Below are 26202 nucleotides of genomic sequence, written 5' to 3' on the forward strand. Positions count from 1 at the left end.
ATTTGTTGTAATGAATTATTTACAGTTATGTTTTTTTTCCATCATATTTTAAATAACTTGTAGGAAATACACTTCATGAAGCATTATGACCATCCTGTGTCACTTTACTTGGACTAAGAAAATACACTTTATGACACTGTCAGGACCATCATAATCATATAAGACAGATGGGCCTATCATTTACATGTCCTTATATCAGTCATCAGTCAAAAAGAGGGTGTCTTGTCCTGCTCCTGAAATCTGCTCCTGCATTCATCCCAGTCAACAGCAGCAGAACATTGGGAAAGGTGAAGGTGTCACATCAATCAATGTGTGCGCAATTACAATTATAATTTAATATGTTCCATTTCAGAAAACGTTATGGAATATAAACATACTGTTGACACGTAGACTATGGTGTGATGAAATGTTTTGCCTTGTGGTAAGTTTTGCGAGTTTTGACACTCATGTAGGTGTAATAACCAGCCAGGTCTAAATATATGTGTCATGACAGTGTTAACTGTAACCTGTAACAGGTTATGACAGGATATGTTAGCTGTTATGACATATGAGGACATGGTTATGACCGTGTCATAATGTGTCATGATGCTGGGTGTCACATAAGGTGTTACCGGAAGCACTTAGCTAAGTGAGAGCACCTTTAAAATGGTATGGTGAAATAAAAATGAAAATACGCAAGTATTTAAAAAGGCACTGATGTTTGGCAGCTTTGTTTACTGGGCTGGACATGAAAGGAAACAAACCTTAACTGTCCAATAATCACGCCACATTCTCCATTTAAACCCTCTTTGAACATTCTTCCCACAATCCACTATGTGGAATTCCTTTCTCTGGAAAACATGCGTATCTCGTAAATTCAGCATGAGCGGGACTGGAATTGGAAATAGAATAAAACCTAATTGAACTACTGTGAGCCTCTGTGTGGGAATTGAAAAGCTGAATGTCTTTCAAAAGATACACAGTTGAATGGTGGTGCAGAATGTTCATTGAATGTACCAACAATGCTCCCAAAACATCATTCCTTTATGGCTGCTTTTGAATTGGCTTGATAGTTTGTCACACAATTGGCTCATCTGAATGCTGGCATGCCGGCAGTAGACACAATAATTAGCTATTTTACAATCATGTCCAACCAGAAGATGTGTAATTGTTCTGGTGATGGCACAGACACCAGGTCGGGGAGACACAATGAACCAACATGTGTGACTGTCTCACATTAACATGGGGTTAAATGATAGAAATCCCATTAAAATTACAAAGGTTGAACTGCCTGCCCTCCACACATTTCATGTTAATAAACACATAAGTAGGAAGGGCATCCTACCATAAATAATTTCCCTTCATAACACATACGTAGATTATAATTTCCCTCACTTGTAATGCTTTTATCCATACAGATTCAACAGATCTTACCATTGTTTTTCCTCATGCTTACAGATGGAAGTATCTTAAATTTGACCTATATTGTCATTTAGTCCATAATGTTGCTTGATTGGTGGTTAGGGTATTAGCTGGCCTAAAGTATTCTACGTGAAAAGTGTAATACTGATCATATAACTGTGTTACTGCGGGTTTTCAGTGAAATTAGTTAGTACATTTCCTGCGGTACAGGAATATTCTCAGCGACAAAAGCGTGACCAGATTAAGATGCTATATTCCAGTCATTTTGTGAGACTTCTCATCACATCATGAACCAGGTGATGAAAAGCACAAGATATAATACAATTACATACGATATACATACAGTTCATGCATTCAAGGAGTCATTGGTTCCCTAGATGTTCTGCCCCAAGCACAATGGGCCGGCCTGGGATGTTCTGTGTCCTAAATGGCACCATTTCTTTTGACCAGGGACATATGGGCTCTGGTCAATAGTAGTGCACTATATAGGGAATTGGTTGCGAGTTGGGACAAAACAATGGCATCAGAAGGACATTTGTCACAGTCCTGGGCTGCAGTGATTGTGGCACGAATTGATTTGGGATTTGGCTCTCTTACTTTATTTCCATTGCCTTCCTTTGATAACCCCCCCACTGCCACCACCAGTCTTCTTCCTACTCCACAGCTGGGCCTGGCTCAGAGAGAAGCAGCTGTTGGCATCAGACCAGACCAGGGGCCCAGCGCTGCATGGAACGAACAGTCTTCGCCTTCCAAATGGCACCTTTATCCTACATAGTGCCCATAGGGCTCAGGTGACAAGTAAGGCACTTTAAAGGGAATAGTGTGTCATTTGGGACACGATCTCCATCTTCCTCGGTCTGGATGGACAAGGCATGGGATCCTCTGAGGTACTAGCTGCTGGAACATACAGCTCAAGGCATGGGATCCTCTGAGGTACTAGCTGCTGGAACATACAGCTCAAGGCATGGGATCCTCCGAGGTGCTAGCTGCTGGAACATACAGCTCAAGGCATGGGATCCTCTGAGGTGCTAGCTGCTGGAACATACAGCTCAAGGCATGGGATCCTCTGAGGTGCTAGCTGCTGCAACATACAGCTCCTTCTCAATGTGCTCTTGTGTTTTTGCTTAATTTGGTCTCAGTGGTCACTGATAAATTGGAAGGAAGTGTCGTGTCTTTGGCTATGCCGGATTAAGTGATATGACATGCTATTCTATAAAATAATTTCTCTGTCATCAATATTACCTGATTGAGCTAATCATGTAAATGTAATTAACTAGAGAGTCGGGCACCACAAAATAATATTTATAGAGCTGTTATCTTCCGAATAAACTCTTAAAGGCCTAGTAATATTTTACATCAATAACAGTCCATATTAATCGACATTTTAATTCAGTCTCATCTGAAAGTTGTAAATTCTTGGTTATCTGCACGAACCCTGACTAACAAGTTGAACCAGCAATACAAAATTGTGTTTATTTATTTACTAAATACCTAACTAATCACACATAATTACACATACACATAATTAAATCATAACTTGATTAGACATTACGTCATAAAGGAAAACGTCCCTGGCGGGCGGAACAGATATGACAGCTTGTTACACAAAAGGGGCTGGGTTTGAGTGAAAGAGCGGGAAGACTGAGGAAAAAAGGGCGAAGCTGTGCTATCGTCAATACAGTATTTTATGCATTCTAAATTACCGCCCATTTGGAAAAGGAAAATGCAATAAATATTTACTCTGAGCTGTGCTTCGGTAGGTTGGTGGTAGATGGTTGGGCAACACGGCCTCCCGAGTCCTTTGAAGAATGTCTCTGGTCGTCAATTGGGTAGGTTGTAGTAACGTCGTTGGGTGATAGACGGGATACTCTGTCTGTTCCTTCCTAACCCTTGTTTGCATCTGCTGTTGCTAACTCAACAGCTAGAAGGTATCACTTCTGTAGTGAATAAGAGGTCAAGGTTCATACCATTCGCAACCAAAGCTCACGCTGATGTTGGCTTCGTTCTGTAGTTATTATCTGAACCATTCTGACATAGGACCGTCGTCCTCACGTCCTCGGAACAGGAGGTTACATTGTCGTGTTTGAAAAGTTTTATAGCCCATGTCCCTCCACAGGGGCGGGCCACTGATTGAGCAGAGCCCTATCTTATGAAAACCCAAATCTCACATTTAACAAGCTAAAATCACATTTCATCCCATCACGAATAATTTCAAATTCAAACATTTAAATTGAACAACAATTCCATGTGAATCCGATAACTCTGATGTGTAGACTTTCCACTGTAGAGTTTATGTCATCTTATCATTGATGAGAATGTCTCAGATGACAACCGAACTGACATCATATTCATTAAGTACCACCGCATATGTTCAATTGGTCGGATTACCAGAATATAGTTCATTTCCCCCCACCTTCTGATGTTCCCAGAATATCTATGTTAACCAAGGGTTTTGCAAATGTAACCTGAGTAGGGAAGAGAGAGGAAAAAGGGGGGAAGAGGTATTTATGACTGTCATAAACCAACCCCCCAGGCCAACGTCATGACAGAAGGATGTGTATACTTGGCTCATCCTCTCTCCCTATCGCTGGTGGCTAATCCTAAAGCCAGTCAGTCAGTGAAATAGAAGCAGGTGACTCCTCGAGATGCAGCCAGCCAGGTTTGAGCCAAACCCTCTAAGGATGTGGCTGCTGACTGGGCCATGGTTGGGATTTATCCCACAGAGCATGGACCCCCTGGAAAACAGTGGCCAGTGTTACCGAGTTGACTGCGGTGGCTAATAAAACTAAATTAGATCAAATATGATACTCACCATTTTAACTCACGTTCCCATTGAGCTCCTTTCTCCATGCTGGTGCATCATGTCTGAGATAATGAAGCTGGATCTAACATGACGTGTTGCGTACTATGGTATCATGTAATAACTGTCATTTTCATTCAAATGCTGACAAATTTTAATGTCTGTCTTATTTCTAAAATAAAACGGTACACAATCTACTGAAATAAGAAATTATACAATGATAATATCTTCAGATGTCCATATGGTCTGTGATGAAGGTTAAGATGTTGGTCAAAAGTCATGCACTGTGTAGGGAATAGGGTACCTTTTGGGAAGCAGACCTTGGTCTCACAAGGGGTCTGAGGATCTCATCTCGGTACCTAATGGCAGTCAGGCTACCTCTGGCGAGCACATGGAGGGTTTTGCGGCCCCCCAAAGAAATGCCACCCCACACCATGACTGACCCACCGCCAAACCGGTCATGCTGGAGGATGTTGCATGCAGCAGAACGTTCTCCACGGCGTCTCCAGACTGTCACATGTGCTCAGTGTGAACCTGCTTTCATCTGTGAAGAGCACAGGGCGCCAGTGGCGAATTTGCCAATCTTGGTGTTCTCTGGCAAATGCCAAACGTCCTGCACGGTGTTGGGCTGTAAGCACAACCCCCACCTGTGGACGTCAGGCCGTCATACCACCCTCATGGAGTCTGTTTCTGACCGTTTGAGCAGACACATGCACAGTTGTGGCCTGCTGGAGGTCATTTTGCAGGGCTCTGGCAGTGCTCCTCCTGCTCCTCCTTGCACAAAGGCGGAGGTAGTGGTCCTGCTGCTGGGTTGTTTCCCTCCTACGGCCTCCTCCACGTCTCCTGATGTACTGGCCTGTCTCCTGGTAGCGCATCCATGCTCTGGACACTACGCTGACAGACACAGCAAACCTTCTTGCCACAGCTCGCATTGATGTGCCATCCTGGATGAGCTGCACTACCTGAGCCACTTGTGTGGATTGTAGACTCCGTCTCATGCTACCACTAGAGTGAAAGCACCGCCAGCATTCAAAAGTGACCAAATCATCAGCCAGGATGCATAGGAACTGAGAAGTGGTCTGTGGTCACCACCTGCAGAACCACTCCTTTATTGGGGGTGTCTTGCTAATTGCCTATAATTTCCTACTGTTGTCTATTCCATTTGCACAACAGCATGTGAAATGTATTGTCAATCAGTGTTGCTTCCTAAGTGGACAGTTTGATTTCACAGAAGTGTGATTGACTTGGAGTTACATTGTGTTGTTTAAGTGTTCCCTTTATTTTTTTGAGCAGTGTATATTAAAATACACACAGTGGACATAAGAGTATTCACATAGGACGAAATTGAAACACACTCCAACTGTATGGAAGGCACTTCCGGCGCCTCTCTTCGCGTTCCTACGTGTTACTTCTTACATTGGTACCCCAGGTAATCTTAGGTTTCATTACATACAGTCAACTACTGTGATTATTATTATTTGACCATGCTGGTCATTTATGAACATTTGAACATCTTGGCCGTGTTCTGTCATGATCTCTACTGAATATAAGAGCAACGTCAACTCAACATCATTACGACCAGGAATACGAGTTTCCCGAAGCAGATCCTCTGTCTTGCCCACCACCCAGGACAATGGATCGGATCCCAGCCAGCGAACCAAAACAACGTCGCCGTAAAAGGGGCAATCGAAGCGGTCTTCTGGTCAGGCTCCGGAGACGGGCACATCGCGCACCGCTCCCGAGCATACGACTCGCCAATATCCAGTCTCTTGACAACAAGGTTGATGAAATCCGAGCAAGGGTAGCATTCCAGAGAGACAGAGACTGTAAAGTTATTTGCTTCACGGAAACATGGCTCACTCGAGACATGCTATCGGAGTCGGTACAGCCAGCTGGTTTCTTCACGCATCGCGCTGACAGAAACAATCATCTTTCTGGTAAGAAGAGGGGTGGGGGGGGGGGGTATGCCTTATGATTAACGTGACGTGGTGTGATCATAACAACATACAGGAACTCAAGTCCTTCTGTTCACCTGACCTAGAATTCCTCACAATCAAATGTCGACCGCATTATCTACCAAGAGAATTATCTTCGATTATAATCACAGCAGTATATATTCCCCCCTAAGCAGACACATTGATGGCCCTGAATAAACTTTATTTGACTCTATGTAAACTGGAAACCACATATCCTGAGGCTGCATTCATTGTAGCTGGGGATTTTAACAAAACTAATCTGAAAACAAGACCTCCTAAATTCTATCAGCATATCGATTGTGCAACCAGGGCTTGTAAAACCCTGGATCATTGTTATTCTAACTTCCGCGAAGCATATAAGGCCCTCTCCCGCCCTCCTTTTGGAAAAGCTGACCACGACTCCATTTTGTTGCTCCCAGCCTATAGACGGAGACTAAAACAGGAAGCTCCCTCCCGTCAGGTCTGTTCAACGCTGGTCCGACCAATCTGGTTCCATGCTTCAAGACTGCTTCGATCACGTGGATTGGGGTGGATTGGGATGTGTTCCGCATTGCGTCCAACAACAACATTGACGAATCCGCTGATTCGGTGAGCGAGTTCATTAGCAAGTGCATCTGCAATGTCGTACCCACAGCAACTATTAAAACATTCCCAAACCATAAACTGTGGATTGATGGCAGCATTCGCGCGAAACTGAAAGCGCAAACCATTGTTTTTAACTAGGGCAAGGTGACCGGAGACATGACCAAATACAAACAGTGTAGCTATTCCCTCCTCAGTGTAGCTATTCCCTCCGCAAACAAGCTAAGCGTCAGTATAGAGACAAAGTAGAGTCGCAGCAGCGCCTCTTCAACCTCAGGAAGCTGAAGAAATTCGGTTTGTCACCAAAAGCACTCACAAACTTTTACAGATGCACAATCGAGAGCATCCTGTCGGGCTGTATCACTGCCTGGTTCGGCAACTGCTCCACCCACAACCGTAAGGCTCTCCAGAGGGTAGTGAGGTCTGCACAACGCATCACCAGGGGCAAACTTCCTGCCCTCCAGGACACCAACACCACCCAATGTCACAGGAAGGTCATAAAGATCATCAAGGACAACAACCACCTGAGCCACTGCCTGTTCACCCCGCTATCATCCAGAAGGCGAGGTCAGTACAGGTGCATCAAAGCAGGGACCGAGTGACTGAAAAACAGCTTCTATCTCAAGGCCATCAGACTGTTAAACAGCCACCACTAACATTGAGTGGCTGCTGCCAACACACTGACTCAACTCCAGCCACTTTAATAATGGAAAATGTATGTAAAAAATGTATCACTAGCCACTTTAAACAATGCCACTTAATATAATGTTTACATACCCTACATTACTCATCTCATATGTATACAGTGGGGCAAAAAATTTGCAAATAAATTCATTAAAAATCCTACAATGTGATTTTCTGGATTTTTTTTCTCATTTTGTCTGTCATAGTTGAAGTGTACCTATGATGAAAATTACAGGCCTCTCATCTTTTTAAATGGGAGAACTTGCACAATTGGTGGCTGACTAAATACTTTTTTGCCCCACTGTATGTATATACTGTACTCTATACCATCTACTGCATCTTGCCATCTTTATGTAATACATGTATCACTAGCCACTTTAAACTATGCCACTTTTATGTTTACATACCCTACATTACTCATCTCATATGTATATACTATACTCGATACCATCTACTGCATCTTCCCTATGCCGTTCTGTACCATCACTCATTCATATATCTTTATGTACATATTCTTTATCCCTTTACACTTGTGTGTATAAGGTAGTTGTTGTGGAATTGTTAGGTTAGATTACTCGTTGGTTATTACTGCATTGTCGGAACTAGAAGCACAAGCATTTTGCTACACTCGCATTAACATCTGCTAACCATGTGTATGTGTATTTGAATTCAACATCATACAAACACATACTGTTAAAGGTACTGTTCCCCAATAAGCATTCATATCTTGAGACAATTTGGACACGTGGGGACATTTCACCAGTCCCCACAAGGAAAAAGGCTATTTTAGGCATAGGGGTTAGAGAAAATAGGATTTAGAATGGGAAGCAATTTTTTGGTCCCCACAAGAAAGATAAAACAAATGTGTGTGTGTGTTTACAGCATCCAGAGGCAGACAGGGACAGTGATAAATAAGCATTATTAACAGGAGACACGGTCCTGGTGGTGTCATTAATCTTCATTCACCCAGGGTACGTCCCAAATGATACCCTATTCCCTATGAAGTGCACTACTTTTGACAATTACTCATAGGGATCTGGTCAAAATAATTCACTACATAGGGAATAGGGTGCAACTCCCGCTCTCCTCCCAGCAACAGGCTCATCTGCAGGTCACTGTCAATAACAAGAAAGGAGGGGGAAATATGCTGGGAAACTAGAGCCACAACAGTACCAGTGGCTCATTTTGTGATTGTGTTACTGTGCAATGCTTGAGCCAAAACGGACCCATCTGTAGGTACAGCCAATAGGCAATACAGAGTAATTAAAAAGGCAACATCACCAGAGGGGGTTCTAATAAACATTCAGCCCCACGGGCCCTGGTCAAAAGTAGTGCGCTTAATCTGGAATAGGGTGCCATTTGGGACACATACATTGTAATGTAGAAATGTACCATATTCCCACTGTCTCAAAGGGACTATGAACCTTTAATAGCGACTCACCGACAGAGACTGTAGCAGTGTGGCACGGCAGGGCATATGACATTACACATAAATTAAATGAAGAGACTCATTATTCAACTGGATGTAAAGGAGACGCTCTATAAAAGCAGAAGAATAAATACATTATCTGGATCTCCTAAAATTACAGGGAGAAAGAGAACAAAAACAAGAGAAAGTGTGTTTGTGTGTGTATGCTTGCAAATATGTATGGCCATTAGAGCCCAGTTCAATCCCAGAGACAGATGATCATGCACTGGGGGCAGCTCCCACTACAGGTGTTGGGGTGTCCCCCTCTCTCACCTCACACTCTCCCCCATGCCCCCCTCCCTACCTTCAGGCTATGCTCAAACCCTACACCCCAACCCGGGCACTCCGTTCTGTCACCTCTGGTCTCTTGGCCCTCTCTACGGGAAGGCAGCTCCTGCACAGCCCAGTCCAAGCTCTTCTCTGTCCTGGCACCACAATGGTGGAACCAGCTTCCCCTTGAAGCTAGGACAGCAGAGTCCCTGCCCATCTTCTGAAATCATCTGAAAGACCTCTTCAAACAGTATCTTAAATTATCCCCCTCCTCACCTCGACCCCACCCCCCAAATAAATAAATTACCTTAAATAATTGGGCTAAATCAAATAAAATCAAACTTGAAATGCACTTTAAATAAAAATATTTAACTTACATTTTTGGTTGACATGGATACCTGATTACAACATAGCAATTATTCATTTGAAAACAAACTGGAATTAAAGCCAGACTAAGCCAGTGCTACAGATGAAACTATCCAAGCTCAAGATAAATATCCTTCAAATATTGATATTTGGTTGCATTGACAACCAAACACAATTCAATAATCACTAAACATCATTAAATGTAAAATCAACCAGAGTTTGAAACCCTAGACCTATGTATTGCCTATTTTTAGTTGAATCCTGGGTTGAAAGCTGTTGATGAATTTGCAAATGCTATTTAGGCCTAAACAACATCATGATATTTGAGTAATAAAGTATGGTCACATTTAATTTGCTCTGTTAAACCTACCCTTTGAAATGACTTTAAAAGCAACAGTATATCTTATTTAGTTTTTAAGCAGAGATTGCTTAACAATGATTCTCACGATAGCACATTGGTAATAGTCGGTGACAAATATCATAGCTAAGCAGGGCTGGGCTTGGTTAAAACCCTGGATGAGAGACCAAAGGACAGCTGTCGATAGATCAATTCCCTAGGAGGTGCTGCCCAGCCTGTTGTTTTTTTTCTTCTGGTAGTGAAGATCTGACGTTGCTTTAAAAAGGTACAAATTCAACATATTTTATACAAGGTTTGTCTATGTTGAAATTTGGTAACCATAATCCTGTGGTAGACATTTTACCCTCAAAACAACAATTTATGTTGATGTATTTTCTGTGTAGAATCCACATCACAAAACATTGACAAAGTACATTGAAATAATGTTGATTCAACCATTTTGCGCCTAGTGGGAAGCCACTTCCTGCATATGAAATATATCTGTCACAGAGAGCATGACCATAACTTTTACAGTAAGTTTACACACTAGTAATTTATTGGAAGGGAAACTATCTATAGGCGCAAACTCTCCAGACTGCCTGGGCATCCCAAATGGGATATATAGAGGAACTATGTAGGGAATATGGTATATTTTGAACACAGAGAACATGCCAGCCAGTATCTGTCCTGCAGGCATCAGAGAATGATTTTATGGCTAACTGGGGTTAAACAGAGGGAATAAGGCATGTTAGAGCCATTTCAGGGTGCATTTGAAAGACAAGCTGGGTGAATTCTGTTTGGAGTATAAACGCCTTTAGGAGTCAGGACTCATTCATTTATTCTGCTTTATTCGGCTAGTGCTGCCAGGCTGCTTTTCTTACTTCCCCACAAGTCAAGAGCAGTAGCTACAAATTATACTGTACAAACTAAATACTGAGATTGTTTTTATAAAGCTTCCACAAAGGAGTGCCACAATCATTTTTAATGGTGTTCCATGACAGGCCACAGACATGAGATTATCTTAGAGCATAGAAAACTGCACCAATGTGGATGTGATGAAACAGTTTGCTGAGGATTGGGGCGCCTGTCAACCTGTCTGTGTGTGGTAGGTAGCTAGATAAGTAGACAACACTATGGTCTATGTTTAACCATAGTAAAATCCCACCAGAGGTTCCTCCAACAGCAGAGGGTTAAGATTAGACCTGGGGGACTTCCTCCAATTGGTTTCCTTTGTCTCAGTCCCAAATAGCACCCTATTCCCAATGTCGTGCACTACTTTTGACCAGGGCCCATAGTGCTCTGGTCAGAATAAGTGCACTATAATAGGCAATAGGGTGCCATTTGGGACAATACCTTTGTCTCCTTCAGGATTTATGCTTCAGATTCTCTGTGACTAGCACAGCTTCCTCTCGAAACACCCTTAAAGACTCCATCCATCCCAGAGAATACAGCGTAAATACAGGGAAACCAGCAAGCAAGCAGAAACAGGTGTCACCTCAGTAACAACAGCCCTCACTGTACCAACCCACCCGATCTCCAAACGTGTTTCAGACCGGTGTTCAAATACTTTTAATAAATAGCTTTACTTCTACTTGCAATGTTGGACTTTTCTATTGGTTCCATTGCAACAGGTAAGCACAATCAAGGACAGATACAGTATTTGAAATTACTTTGATGAGTATATGAACCCAGGTCTGACGTGTTCATGAGCTTGATAAAATCAAATCAAATGTATCTATATAGTCCTTCTTACATCAGCTGATATCTCAAAGTGCTGTACAGAAACCCAGCCTAAAACCCCAAACAGCAAGCAATGCAGGTGTAGAAGCACGTTTCAAGCACGTTTGATTGCGTTTCAATATAGAATGATGGGGTATAATGAACCCCACTAACTCTACGACGACGTGATAACATCAGTGAAATAGGCGGTTATGAAGCCCAGTGTTTGTTATTAATTTCTCCATAGAGAAAGGCCTTTGAGGAAGTGATCCGTGGTGTGGCTGGGAGTTATGGAGAGAGGAGAGCATTACAAGCTCAGAGTTAGCTGTTAAGAGTATGAGTAATGATATGGCAGCACTGGCTTGGCTGGGGTACAAACACTTATTACCCTCAGTCCACACCAGACTGCTGCGTGAACCTGGGCTGAAAACAACACAAAAACACAACAAAAAACTGAGATCGACCCGTCGGATGCTCCCTTACATATGGATTCTAGACTATTGTAAAATTAATCATCGCTTGTCTTACATGATGCAGTGTTCTTTATATTTTATGTCCCATCTAAAATGTATCACATTCTCTATCACTAGGCAAGCAGATGAAGACCTCTGATTGTTATCCTCCGATCTTCATACCGATCCCATGGAAACTGTCCTGGAGAGGTCAACACTGTTAATCAATGCCAGTCTGAGCTGCAAGCTGAACACCATTGTTAAATAACATTATACCATATACACGCCATATATGCACGTTTATATCAGACATATATTTATATACTAATGAGAAGAGGTGATATCCATATTGTTAAATGTATGGTATGTATGTAGTTAACTCAAAGCAGGCTGTGTATCCTGTGAGCTGAGCACCAGCTGAGGGTGAACACTGACCTCTCCGTGACCCTGGATGACCTTCACATCAGCATGGCGATGTCGGGCGATGCCCGGAATGCTGGAACTCAGGAAAAGGCCTCCGCAGCAACATCACACTGTTCTGAGAGGGATTCAACATGTGTTTTTACTATCATGGACAAGAATGTGTAAGGGCAAAATATACTGTAGATTTGGAAACTGTGATGCATATTTTTTTTAATCTAAGGTCCCTCGTCATTCAGCTGTCTTTCATCTGGGTCATATCAGTTAGTGCACACCACAGAAAAACATTTTGCAATGGAAAGCAAAAAACAAATGTTTCTTTATGGAAAAATTATAATTGGCCCGTTTGCTTCCGTTTGGTTCCAAGTGAATACGACCCAGTAGTCATGTGTTTGAAAAGACACAGCAAGAAAGCAAAATAATGGTTGAGTGTCACATTTCCTAACTCAACTCAACTCAACTACACACCAAGTCAGTCATAGTAGTAAAACAGCCAGAGCACGGGATCAAACGGACACGCCTTACGCAATAATACATATTTCTGGTTCCTCTGGTTGTGCCATAGAGGAAAGCCTGAAGGTCATTGACTATCTACGAGTCAGAAATCAAAGACAATCCTCCTCTGGCCGGAGGCTTTGCCAAAAGCATAGGGAGACGCCTCTCTCTCTGTGAGGCGTTCTTTTATAAATTGATGAAAGAGCAGACAAAGCTAAGAAGATAAAAGAACAGGATGAGATGAAAGGATTTCTTTCCTTCAACATATTTTTTCTTTTTTCCTCCTCTCTCATATTCCTTTCAAGAGAGCCCCCCCCCCCTCGGTAGCTGAAACAGCTTAGTGGTATTTGCTTAGAACGTCAACTTTAACCCCAGGAACACACACAGTAGCCCGAGTAATTTAACACCAACCGTACGAGAGACAATGGGAATGTGAGTGAAATTAACAACAGGAAACACATCAGCCTTAAATTCTACAACATTCTGACTGCATTGACTATACAAACACCGACACGCAGGCACTAAAGCACGCACACTTACACATAATCACAAACACAAGCATACAGAGACAAGGATACAGAGACAAGGAGACACTCGTAGAGCTGTTTACATGAAAGATGTGAAGCTAGAACTGCAATAACCTATTGATAGAAAAGGCAAAATCATATTACAAATACAAGAGTGGATCAAACCAGACTCACTGCTACTAATGAGGATATAACCTGATATCACTGCCAGTTCATTATTCAAAGGAGAGGATGACAAATCGAGGACAACCCAGAGATAGTTGTAAACAGGATGAAACGGCCTTCCTTTTATTCTAAATGTGATATGTACAGGAAACGTGTCTGTATACATGTCTAAACATATCATGTCAAAGTCTGAAAAACAATTGCACTGTGCTTACAATAGCTTTATACTTTAAACATCATGATACGTACAGCATTGTGAAGGCAATGTCAAACAGACAGGATACAAATACACTGATCAGCTGTGCAGAGGCTTATTTGAACTCTCACTGTAAAAAAGCCCCAAAACAATCAAAACACATACTGTGCTGTAGAGATGAGAATATTATGTTAAAAACACATGGTGTGATGGTGTTGTGTCTATTTAGCTACAACAAGGAATCCACATTGTTTTTCCTATTCAGGAACTGCATGGCATCTCAGGCACTTATTATTGAACTCTCAACTTAGCCAGTGGTGGTCAGATGGTCCACCTGATCCCAGATCTATTTACCCTGTCTTATTTACTACTCTGGGGTGATGTTTCCCCTAGGTACAGATATAGGATCAGATTCCCCTCCCCCCAATCCTAACCTTAACCATTTAGTGATGGACATGAAAAACTGACATAAGATCAGCAACATAGCCTGGGGAACTTCTGCCTACACCCTTGTTAACTATAACGACCATAGAAATTAACAAGACAGATCTGGAACTAAGCTAGCAATGGGCACCATACAACAGATTCCAACCAGACTGCAGACATTGGCAAGGTACTGCAGTACAGACGACAGAACACAGTCTTATTTCCATGTTAGACGTGTTCAACAGCTGATTCCCTATTTAATGCACTACTTTTGACCAGGGCCCGTAGTGCACTGTGTAGATAGTAGGGTCCCATTTGGGACACAGACACTGTATTAACTCACAAATGGAAGCTAATGCATTTCGTATGGCTGTAATTGGCATAGGGAGAACACTGAAGCACATCTCCAAAGCAGCGAGGTGCCAGACTCTTCTGTTATAGTATACCACGAGGCGACACACAGAGTACGTACCACAGTCATTCGATTTTTCATCTTTTCTGTGCTCTCCTTTGTTCGGTTGAAATTCATTTCCACCATTCTGTACATTTCATAGACATCAGAGCATCGTTACATTAAAGGTCCAATATTTACAAGAGGAGAGCGACTCACTAGTACTCCGCTATACGGCAGCTGAAAGCAATTACCACTCAAACACTATTCATTTTTTATGAACAAGGGAAGATTGAACCTAAATCTTGCGTCGGTACTCCGATTGTCTCTCTGCAGAGAGAAAATGTGGTGTGGCCCTCCACTACACAGCAGCCTCTAGGTGCTGTGTTCTGTTCTTTGGCTGTGGCAGGCAGCTTGTGATGCAAAATTCAGTGCAGGGTTGACGGGGAAGAGTTGGAAAAGGACGTGAGGGGGAGGAGAAGAGGTGAACTAGGAGTGGAAGGGGGAAGAGGAGAGGTGGATGTGATGGTGAGGGGGAGGAGAGGTGGAAGAGGAGGAGAGGTGAAAGAGGTGAGGAGAAGAGGTGAAATAGGTGGTGAGGGGAGGAGGATAGGGGAAAGAGGAGGAGAGAAGGAGGAGAAAGTGGTGGTGAGGGAGAGGAGGAAGCCAGAGACAGGCAGGCCAGGTTAGCCGTGCCCAGAGCAGAGAGGCCAGGCGGTGGATCAGACTCTCTCTCTCTCTCTCGCTCTCTCTCCGTGGAGATGGCACACACATGAATAATTTATGAGAGTCCTTCATTAATAACCAGTGCTATGCTCCCCCTCCTTTTACACACTCCCTCTCTTTTCTCTAGCCCACTGGTGACTACTGAAGTAAAGAAAAACAGGATGAACACAGAGAAATAGAATAGTGAGAGCTCAGCGTTGTTGTTTTGACGTGTTAGTGTACTACCAACTATGGGGAGGTTCATGTCCAGGGGAGGGCAGGTCAAGTAGGAGCCATGGTTTAACTAAACCAGGCGACCTTGTAAGTGTCCACACCACACTAGCATAACACACATACATACATTAAGACAGTCTCACACTCGCACACACACACCTCCATTGTTTGAAAAAACATCTGTTTGCCTGTATGATTGTCAGAGCGTGAGGGTGACAGATGTCTATGAATCCCACAACACCACTACTACCCCAGAAAGCATCATGTCCATGAACACAGGAGGCACTGAAAGTCTCATTTAACAACAGTCTGTGTGAGGAAAAAGGACTGACTGGGACTGAACGGAGGTCACTAAGAGGCCATTAATACTAACACTCACTGTGCATTCCCTATTCACATTGTCCACAACTATGGCACCTCTGGCCCACCCTGTCCCTATCCCCTCAGGAGTAGAAGGGCCTCCCCATTCTATAGCTAATCAGCTCCTGCAGTAGTCGCCACCAACTGTGGCCTCTTCTTGGCTGCCCTGTCCCTTCCCCGCCCTTATCCCCTCAGGAGTAGAAGGGCCTCCCCTTCTCAGGCCCCTGCAGCCTGTTGAGCCTGGCCAGCTGGGAGGGCGAGGGGGGTACGTCCTGTCTATAGGGGCCCTTAGGCGACACAGGGTCCTTGTGAGCTGAGTATGACGGAGTGGCGTTGTAGGTGTTGTTCCCGTGGTGCTCCTGCGGGGGTGCTAGTAGTAGCTGCTTCCCTTTGGCCTTCTGCTCCCTGCGTCTCTGCTCCTGCCTCAGCAGCTCCTGGGCCTCCAGCAAGACGCGGGCATTCACACTGCTCACCCCCGGGTAGCCGTTCCTGGAGCCCTTGTAGCTGGAGTAGCGAGGGTTCTCCTTGGTCGTCTGGAAGCCCTCGCCCGGCGGGTAGACCTTGACCCAGGAGTCCTGAGAGATGGAGCTAGGGTTCTTCCTGGGTTGTCTGGAGGGAGAGAATAAAAAGGAGACAGGGTGAGACACGAGTAAAGAGGTTAAGAGGGTTTTAAAGAGAAGGAGTTCAGAAAGAGAGGATATTCCAAAGAGAGAGGCTGGGGCAGACAAGGCACAGTGCCACACATGACCAATAGGCAATTTAGCACACGATAAACCAGAAATAAACACATACACCTAGAGGGACAGTGGCACAGCCATTCCCATCCATTTAGGCCTGTTGTGAAGCACAGACCGGCCCATTGGGTTTGATAGGCAGTAATAGCAGCCCTGTTGCAGATGAGACTCAACTCGGCCCACTATGTGTCTGCGGCGGTTTGACACTAGACATCTGACATGGTATCTTACATTTTAGTCATTTAGCAGAGCAACTTACAGTAGTTCATATTTTTGTTCCATACTGGTCCCCCATGGGAATCGAACCCCCTATCCTGGCGTTGCAAGCGCCATGCTCCACCAACTGAGCCACACAGGATGTATATATACAGTGCCTTGCGAAAGTATTCGGCCCCCTTGAACTTTGCGACCTTTTGCCACATTTCAGGCTTCAAACATAAAGATATAAAACTGTATTTTTTTGTGAAGAATCAACAACAAGTGGGACACAATCATGAAGTGGAACGACATTTATTGGATATTTCAAACTTTTTTAACAAATCAAAAACTGAAAAATTGGGCGTGCAAAATTATTCAGCCCCCTTAAGTTAATACTTTGTAGCGCCACCTTTTGCTGCGATTACAGCTGTAAGTCGCTTGGGGTATGTCTCTATCAGTTTTGCACATCGAGAGACTGAAACTTTTTCCCATTCCTCCTTGCAAAACAGCTCGAGCTCAGTGAGGTTGGATGGAGAGCATTTGTGAACAGCAGTTTTCAGTTCTTTCCACAGATTCTCGATTGGATTCAGGTCTGGACTTTGACTTGGCCATTCTAACACCTGGATATGTTTATTTTTGAACCATTCCATTGTAGATTTTGCTTTATGTTTTGGATCATTGTCTTGTTGGAAGACAAATCTCTGTCCCAGTCTCAGGTCTTTTGCAGACTCCATCAGGTTTTCTTCCAGAATGGTCCTGTATTTGGCTCCATCCATCTTCCCATCAATTGTAACCATCTTCCCTGTCCCTGCTGAAGAAAAGCAGGCCCAAACCATGATGCTGCCACCACCATGTTTGACAGTGGGGATGTGGTGTTCAGGGTGATGAGCTGTGTTGCTTTTACGCCAAACATAACGTTTTGCATTGTTGCCAAAAAGTTCAATTTTGGTTTCATCTGACCAGAGCACCTTCCACATGTTTGGTGTGTCTCCCAGGTGGCTTGTGGCAAACTTTAAACAACACTTTTTATGGATATCTTTAAAAAATGGCTTTCTTCTTGCCACTCTTCCATAAAGGCCAGATTTGTGCAATATACGACTGATTGTTGTCCTATGGACAGAGTCTCCCACCTCAGCTGTAGATCTCTGCAGTTCATCCAGAGTGATCATGGGCCTCTTGGCTGCATCTCTGATCAGTCTTCTCCTTGTATGAGCTGAAAGTTTAGAGGGACGGCCAGGTCTTGGTAGATTTGCAGTGGTCTGATACTCCTTCCATTTCAATATTATCGCTTGCACAGTGCTCCTTGGGATGTTTAAAGCTTGGGAAATCTTTTTGTATCCAAATCCAGCTTTAAACTTCTTCACAACAGTATCTCGGACCTGCCTGGTGTGTTCCTTGTTCTTCATGATGCTCTCTGCGCTTTTAACGGACCTCTGAGACTATCACAGTGCAGGTGCATTTATACGGAGACTTGATTACACACAGGTGGATTGTATTTATCATCATTAGTCATTTAGGTCAACATTGGATCATTCAGAGATCCTCACTGATTTTCTGGAGAGAGTTTGCTGCACTGAAAGTAAAGGGGCTGAATAATTTTGCACGCCCAATTTTTCAGTTTTTGATTTGTTAAAAAAGTTTGAAATATCCAATAAATGTCGTTCCACTTCATGATTGTGTCCCACTTGTTGTTGATTCTTCACAAAAAAATACAGTTTTATATCTTTATGTTTGAAGCCTGAAATGTGGCAAAAGGTCGCAAAGTTCAAGGGGGCCGAATACTTTCGCAAGGCACTGTATGTGTGTGTGTGACATCACCCAGACTCATGCTTGACTGGGCACTTTGTGACCTCTGTATTCAGCCCTTATGAAATGCATGAGTGTTCAGGCCTTGAACACTGCTTATCGCAGGGGCAGGACAAATGGAACAGACACAATAACATCAACCAACTAGACCTGGGTTCAAACACTTTTTTAGATCATTTAAAAAATACTTAATCTGTGCTTGTCTGACCTAATGGACCAATAGAATAGTCCCACAACTGTAAACCCCACCCATCTGGCACTCTAGGCAGGCTAGAGCAAATGCTCAAAAAGTATTTGATAGATTTCAAGTAGTATTTGAAGCCAGAGCTGAAACAAACAGCCTTCTGTCTCAGAGCCATGCATAATTAGCAGGTTTATCAACCAGCTGTGAAGAAACTGTATTATTTCTGTATTTGAAGGAAAAATTATAATGAGAAATGTACCCAGACCTTTGTGTAAATACAACCGGCGGTTAGATACAGAAATGCTGGCCTTTCAACCAATAACAGAAACACAAACCCAGCTGTTTATTTTAAACCCATGCTTCAATGATTCCAATTTCAAAAGATGGGGCTCCACGACTCCATATCTGATTATATTTCATACATTGACACAAGAGACACACTTGGGCTGTTTCTCTGTAAATACATGTAAACCAGCTATCTATTCTCTTTTCCATTAGATATTATGCCAGTACTGTACATGTGGGCTGCACCCTATTCTCTATAGCGCACTACATTTGACCAGGGCCCATAAGGCTTTAGTTAAAAGTAGAGCATTAAATAGGGAATAGGGTGCCATTTGGGACACATGTCATTGACATGTAAGACACAGTTTCTCTGTAAATAAATGTAAACCAGCTATCTCTTATGGATGGCGTCTGTGTCCAAAGGACACCATATTCCCTACATAGTGCTCTCCTTTTGGCCAGGACCTATTTGACTCTGGTTAAAAGTAGTGCACCATTTAGAGAATAGGGTGCCGTTTGGGAAGCACTTCGACAGCCTCTCCTACAGACACCGAAGCCCTTTGGTCCTGATGTAAATGACAAGACTTTTGCTGTGAGATCTATACTGTGTGTCAATGATGAACATGGGCTCTCAACAAGCGTCATTGTTCAAGGCCTATTTTCACTTGAACCCCTTGTTTAGCAAAGCTTCACCAGGAGGAAACTGACCTTTATCTAAAACGCTGTTTATGAACACACTAACATGAATCACAAATAGGCCATGATTCATCCATTCAACCAATGGCAGCGTGTGTGTGTGTGTTTGTGTGTGTTGGAGAGTTTTGTGCTGCAGAAGCAAGGGGCCATATGAAATCAATCAAGATTGCACAAGCTGATACCAGGCCCCATATTACTCCAAGTCAATGGCCTAGAATTACAATGGAATGTTTAAACAAACAGGTTTATCCAAACACAACTGGCCTTAATAGAATTACAATGAAATGACACCACAAAGCCACAGGATGTTTCTTTGACCAGGCATCGGGGAGACATTTATACAATAAATCTCTGCCGTAAACAAAGCTGCTTCTTCAAATATTCATCAAGCGGGAATCTGTATCAGCAACCAATGACTAAGCTGAATTGATGAAGTACTAGCTAGCCGGAAAGTAGAGAATTGCAGTAGTTTAACCTAGAAGTGACAAAAGCATGGATTAATTTTTCTGCACCATGTTTGGATAGAGCACTAAATAAACTTCAGTTAGTGCTAAACACGGCTGCTAGAATCTTGACTAGAACCCCAAAATTGTATCATATTACTCAAGTGCTAGCCTCTCTACACTGGCTTCCTGTTAAGGCAAGGGCTGATTTCAAGGTTTTACTGCTAACTTACAAAGCATTACATGGGCTTGTTCCTACCTATCTTTCCGATTTGGTCCTGCCGTACATACCTACACAAGACGCAGGCCTCCTTAAGGTCCCTAGAATTTCTAAGCAAACAGCTGGAGGCAGGGCTTTCTCCTATAGAGCTCAATTTTTATGGAATGGTCTGCATACCCATGTGAGAGACGCAGACTCGGTCTCAACCTTCAAATCAAAATCAAATCAAATGTATTTATAAAGCCCTTCTTACATCAGCTGATGTCACAAAGTGCTGTACAGAAACCCAACCTAAAACCCCAAACAGCAAGCAATGCAGGTGTAGAAGCACGGTGGCTAGGAAAAAGTATTTATTTATCAAGTCTTTATTGAAGACTCATCTCTTCAGTAGGTCCTATGATTGTGTGTAGTCTGGCCCAGGAGTGTGAAGGTGACCGGAAAGGTGACCGGAAAGGCTCTGGAGCAACGAACCACCCCTGCTGTCTCTGCCTGGCCGGAGTCACTGGCTTACTGGTGCTCTTCCATGCCGCCCCTAGGAGGGGTGCGTCACTTGAGTAGGTTGAGTCAATGGCGTGATATTCCTGTCCGGGTTGGCGCCCCCCCTTGGGTTGTGCCGTGGCGGAGATCTTTGTGGGCTATACTCGGCCTTGTCTCAGGATGGTAAGTATGCTCTCTCTAATTCTCTCTCGGAGGAGGAGGACCTGAGCACTAGGACCATGCCTCAAGACTACCTGGCCTGATGACTCCTTGCTGTCCCCAGTCCCCCTGGCCGTGCTGCTGCTCCAGTTTCAACTGTTCTGCCTGCGGCTATGAAACCCTGAACTGTTCACCGAAGGTGCTACCTGTCCCAGACCTGCTGTTTTCAACTCTCTAGAGACAGCAGGAGCGGTAGAGATACTCTGAATGATCGGCTATGAAAAGCGAACTGACATTTACTCCTGAGGTGCTGACCTGTTGCACCCTCGACAACCACTGTGATTATTATTATTTGACCCTGCTGGTCATCTATGAACATTTGAAAATCTTGGCCATGTTCTGTTATTATCTCCACCCGGCACAGCCAGTAGAGGACTGGCCACCCCTCATAACCTGGTTCCTATCTAGGTTTTGGCCTTTCTAGGGAGTTTTATTTTTTTTATCTCCCTGGCATATTACATCATTTATGCAGCATACAATACATTTTTGGACTCGTCTTGTAGTGCTGTGCTCACTTGAACAGGAAGATGGTGCGGTGCTCCTTCTTGTGGGCAAATTTTGTCATAAAACTTTGTCAAAGTCTGGCATTGTCTGGATTTATGGTGCTTTCAATACAACTGAGAACTCTGGAGGGGGGGGGGGGGGTGAAATAGGCCGAATCATGATGTCAGTGATCTTCCTCTAGAAAGAGGCCCGAGTTCCCAACTTGGAATTCCGAGATGGATGACCGTTTCGAAAAGTATTATCCCACAGTCTCAACATCAACAGTGAAGAGGGGACTCCGGGATGGTTGCCTTTTAGGCAGAGTTCCTCTGTCCAGTGTCCTTTTGCCTATCTTAATCTTTTATTTTTATTGGCCAGTCTGACATATGGCTTTTTCTCTGGAACGCTGCCTAGAAGGCCAGCATCCTGGAGTCGCCTCTTCACTGTTGACGTTGAGACTGGTGTTTTGCGGGTACTATTTAATGAAGCTGCCAGCTGAGGACTTGTGAGGCATCTGTTTCTCAAAATAGACACAAATGTACTTATCTTCTTGCTCAGTTGTGCACCGGGGCCTTGCACTCCTCTTTCTATTTTGGTTAGAACCAGTTTGTGCTGTTCTGTGAAGGGAGTAGTACACATCATTGTATGAGATCTTCCGTTTCTTGCATACAATAGCCTTCATTTCTCAGAACAAGAATAGACTGACGAGTTTCAGAAGAAAGTTCTTTGTTTCTGGCCATTTTGAGCCTGTAATCGAAACACACAAATGCTGAGGCTCCAGATATTCAACTAGTCTAAAGAAGGCCAGTTTTATTGCTTCTTTAATCAGAACAACAGTTTTCAGCTCTGCAAACATAATTGCAAAAGGGTTTTCTATTGATCAATTAGCCTTTTAAAATGATAAACTTGGATTAGCTAACACATTGTGGATGGGAACACAGGAGTGATGGTTGTTGATAATGGGCCTCTGTTCGCCTTTGTAGATATTCCATTACAAAAAAAATCTGCCGTTTCCAGCTACAATAGCCATTTACAACATTAACAATGTCTACACTGTATTTCTGATAAATTGTATGTTCTTTTAAATGGACATGAAAAAATGCTTTTCTTTCACAAACAAGGATATTTCTAAGTGAACCCAAACTTTTGAACGGTAGTGTACGTGCTTTCAGTTCGTCCCATTTATTTTTTCAGCGATTTTCAGGACGGAAGGCATGGGCAGATTAGCTACTCGTCGCCTGATCCTCAAAAGGCAACTGAGATTTTGCGGAAAAAGATCAGGGTTTCAGTGTAAGAAAAGCTCTTCGTCTAATCTGAGGTGAGTAATCTCAGTTCTGATGTCCAGAAGCTCTTTTCGGTCATACGAGACGGTAGCAACAACATTATCTACAAAACAAGTTACGAACAATGCAATTTTGTTTTTAACAAAATAGCATGGTTGGTTAAGAGCCGATAAGACGGCAGTCATCCCCTCTGGCGCCAATGTTTAGCTTCTCGCTAAACAAGAATGAACAATCCTCTAATGGTTCAATTTTGAATTTGGGTAATGCATCAGCAGGTTTCCTTGTCATGTCAGTCATTGCAGACCTTAGAGAGCTATTTAGAACTAGTCAGAAATGTCCAGAACAACTCAACCCATGTCAGCCAACGTTTTTTATCTAGGTTTTTTAGTCCATTGATTTTGTTGTAACGTTCGAGTACCTCAAATATCACATGAACACACAAGACAATATGTATAATTGCAGGAAATTTGCTTTAAACCTGCAAAATGTTATCTCAGCCAACAAGAGGGGTGTGAACAGTTTGTTAGTAACTTGTACCCATAGAAATAGACGTGGGGGGGCGCGGGATGTTCTCTAATGTTGGAAAGGGCGGCTGAGTGAAAAAGTTAAGGAAACCCTGCTCTAATCCCTGAGCCAATCAGAAGCGTGAACTATACCTCTAACCCTGGGCAGATGATAACATGCTGACCACATTGCTCACGTCGCAAAATAAATGTACACATACGTGTTATTCAATCGTTGTGGCCAAGCACTAAAATAGAACTTGGTTCTATTTGTGACGCTCAAAGCGCTGCTAGTCCTGCCTCTCCCATCTCATTGTTTTTAGGTGCATATACCCACGTGGGTGATTGAAAGATGAACTGAGGTCCACACTCCGTTCATCTTTATGATTGCACTTGATGGTAATGCTAGCAACAGCAAGCTAAATTGACAAATGTTTAATGCTTTTTGACCTGTCCCCAAATTATTTTAATTGGTTCAGTTTGTTTGAATATTTCAATCTGCGTGTACTGATTGCATCTGGTGTGGGTGAACAAAATCAACTTGCGCGCGTGCCGTGTCTTCAGCATGTAAGGCCACAGACAGACACACCACTTCCTGTAATAACACACAGATCATGTAGTTCAAAGGTAACTACTTTCTCAGATTAGTGCGATCATGTCAGATTACTGGGGTGGGTAATGTGACACACCCTTGTTGCATCCCAAATGGAACCCTGTTCCCTATATCGTGCATTACTTTTGACCAGGGCCTATAGTGCTCTGGTCAAAAGTAGTGCACAATGTAGGGTATAGGTGGCCATTTAGGAAGCAGTCCCAGACTGTGGTTTAACTGAGCTTATTCTGAGATTTGGCTGTGGGTTTGGTGCTTTGGACTCCAGACAGGAATGACCTGGTTGTAGATTCCGGCTGATAATATCAGGCTGATGTCATCCATATGAATGGATAATACCATGGCCAATTGGTCATTAATATGTAATGTTACCTTGACCTGGGAAAACAAATAGGGACTACGGGTGTTCTTTCTGTGTGTTACACACATACACACTTACCGTGGCAGAGAGCTGTACTGTCTCTGCGCCTGTTGGAAGGCATCTCTCTCATCCTGCCTCTGTCTCTGCATCTGCATCTCTACAGACACAGAGTGTCGGCCTGTCTGTTGTCTGTCTGTCTGGTACGGGCTTGGACCGGTGTTGGTGGTGTTCTGCTGAAAAACATCCTGGTTATTCAACACACAACTTTCACAGACACGTACTGTACACCAGAGCCATGTATTTAGTGTTTGGACATTGAGTTATGTAATATGATGCATTTACAGTACATGAACCCTTAGAAATTGAATGTAACTTTAGTAATGTGACATGAACCTACGGATAAATGGAATGCTCAAAGGCACAAACATGGCGTCCATTCTAAAAGTTGGCCGAACTATCTAAATATATAGCTCTGCAGTACACTTACCAGGAGGCATCCAGAGATGACATTACCTGTCCTTGTCCTTCATAGTGCTCAGGTAAAACGGACAGAGAGACAGAGGTTAGGGAGGATGGAGGACCATGCTGGAGATGCAGGGACAAGTGAGTGAGTGAATGAATGAGTGAGTGAATGGTAAGTAGATGTTAAAAGGGCCAATGCAGGCATTTTTATCTCAGTATTAAATCATTTCTGGGTAACAATGATTAAGTACCATACTGTGATTATTTTTCTTTTTAATTAAAAAAACCAAACAGTCATTTCTCAAGCATGATTTTTGCTTGGACAGCCTGGGAATGGTCTGAGTGGGAAGGGCAGAAAGAGTTGGAACTCTTTCTTATTGGTCTAATAACTAAATTAGACTCCAACCCACCAAAGCAGGCTGACATTTCAGGTGGTCTTTTCAAACAGCTCTTACACTAAAAGGGCATTATCAAAATTTTCAAAGTATAATTCAACCTTATAGTATGGAAATAGATAAAACAGGAAAATCACATTTTTGATTGCACTGGGCCTTAAAAGAAGCAAGTAGCTGCTCCGCTGACATCGTGACAGGGCTTCCTCCCTCCTCCCTAGCACAGGTCATTAACCCGCCTGAACACACAGTGTACACCACCGTACGGCAAGGCACCTTGGAATAGCATCATCATTTAATTATCTCCAGCTCCTCCTGGCAGATGATTGCATCACAAATCGCACCCTATTCCCTAAATAGTGCAAGAATGGATAAGGTCCTAGTCAAAGGTAGTGCACTATATAAGGAATAGGGTGCCATTTGAGAGAGACATCCCATATCCTCCCTGGAACATGTCGGCGTAACTACTAACGACCACACCTTTGTTCTTCTTCCCCATCTTTCATTAGCCATGAGGTGGGTGTAATGGCTGCCGATCAGTCATAATACAAAGGCAATCTAATTATTTTTATGGGCAATGCCAACTATTCATACAGTGCCACACTAGTGGTGGGAGGGCCATAAAGAGATTAGTCCTGTCATCGCTGAGAGGACTTCCGAGACATGCACATAAACATAATGAATCCCTGCAATCATCGGGGACTGATTGGCATAACCTGGGCTGTTGCCGTGCTGTATCTGTTGCCATGGCGACACCAGACAGACCATGGAACAAGGCCAGGGACACGTAAAGGCAGCTCACCTCCATCCATGTCGCTAGCTCTGTCATTTTCAGATGTGAATTTTACTGTGATTATACTTGTACATGTAAA

General features: G+C 43.3%; 1 protein-coding gene across 5 annotated transcripts in view; it reads right to left on the reverse strand.

The window, feature by feature from the left end:
• Window positions 1–13754: 13754 nt before the first annotated feature.
• The window catches only part of LOC139376031 (partitioning defective 3 homolog), a 226215-nt gene continuing 213767 nt past the window's right edge, over window positions 13755–26202 (reverse strand). For 3 of the 5 annotated variants that reach the window (XM_071118115.1, XM_071118113.1, XM_071118111.1), the window contains 2 exons: window positions 24555–24709; window positions 16076–16583 (listed from right to left, as the gene is read on the reverse strand). In XM_071118115.1, coding sequence (XP_070974216.1) covers window positions 16166–16583; window positions 24555–24709 — 573 coding nt within the window. In that variant the 3' untranslated portion in view covers window positions 16076–16165. Of the gene's footprint in view, window positions 16584–24554; window positions 24710–26202 lie in introns of all 5 variants that reach the window. The other 2 variants (XM_071118114.1, XM_071118112.1) reach the window with 2 other exon arrangements.

Source organism: Oncorhynchus clarkii, chromosome 20 (assembly GCF_045791955.1).
Source record: "Oncorhynchus clarkii lewisi isolate Uvic-CL-2024 chromosome 20, UVic_Ocla_1.0, whole genome shotgun sequence".
Lineage (NCBI taxonomy): Eukaryota > Metazoa > Chordata > Actinopteri > Salmoniformes > Salmonidae > Oncorhynchus > Oncorhynchus clarkii.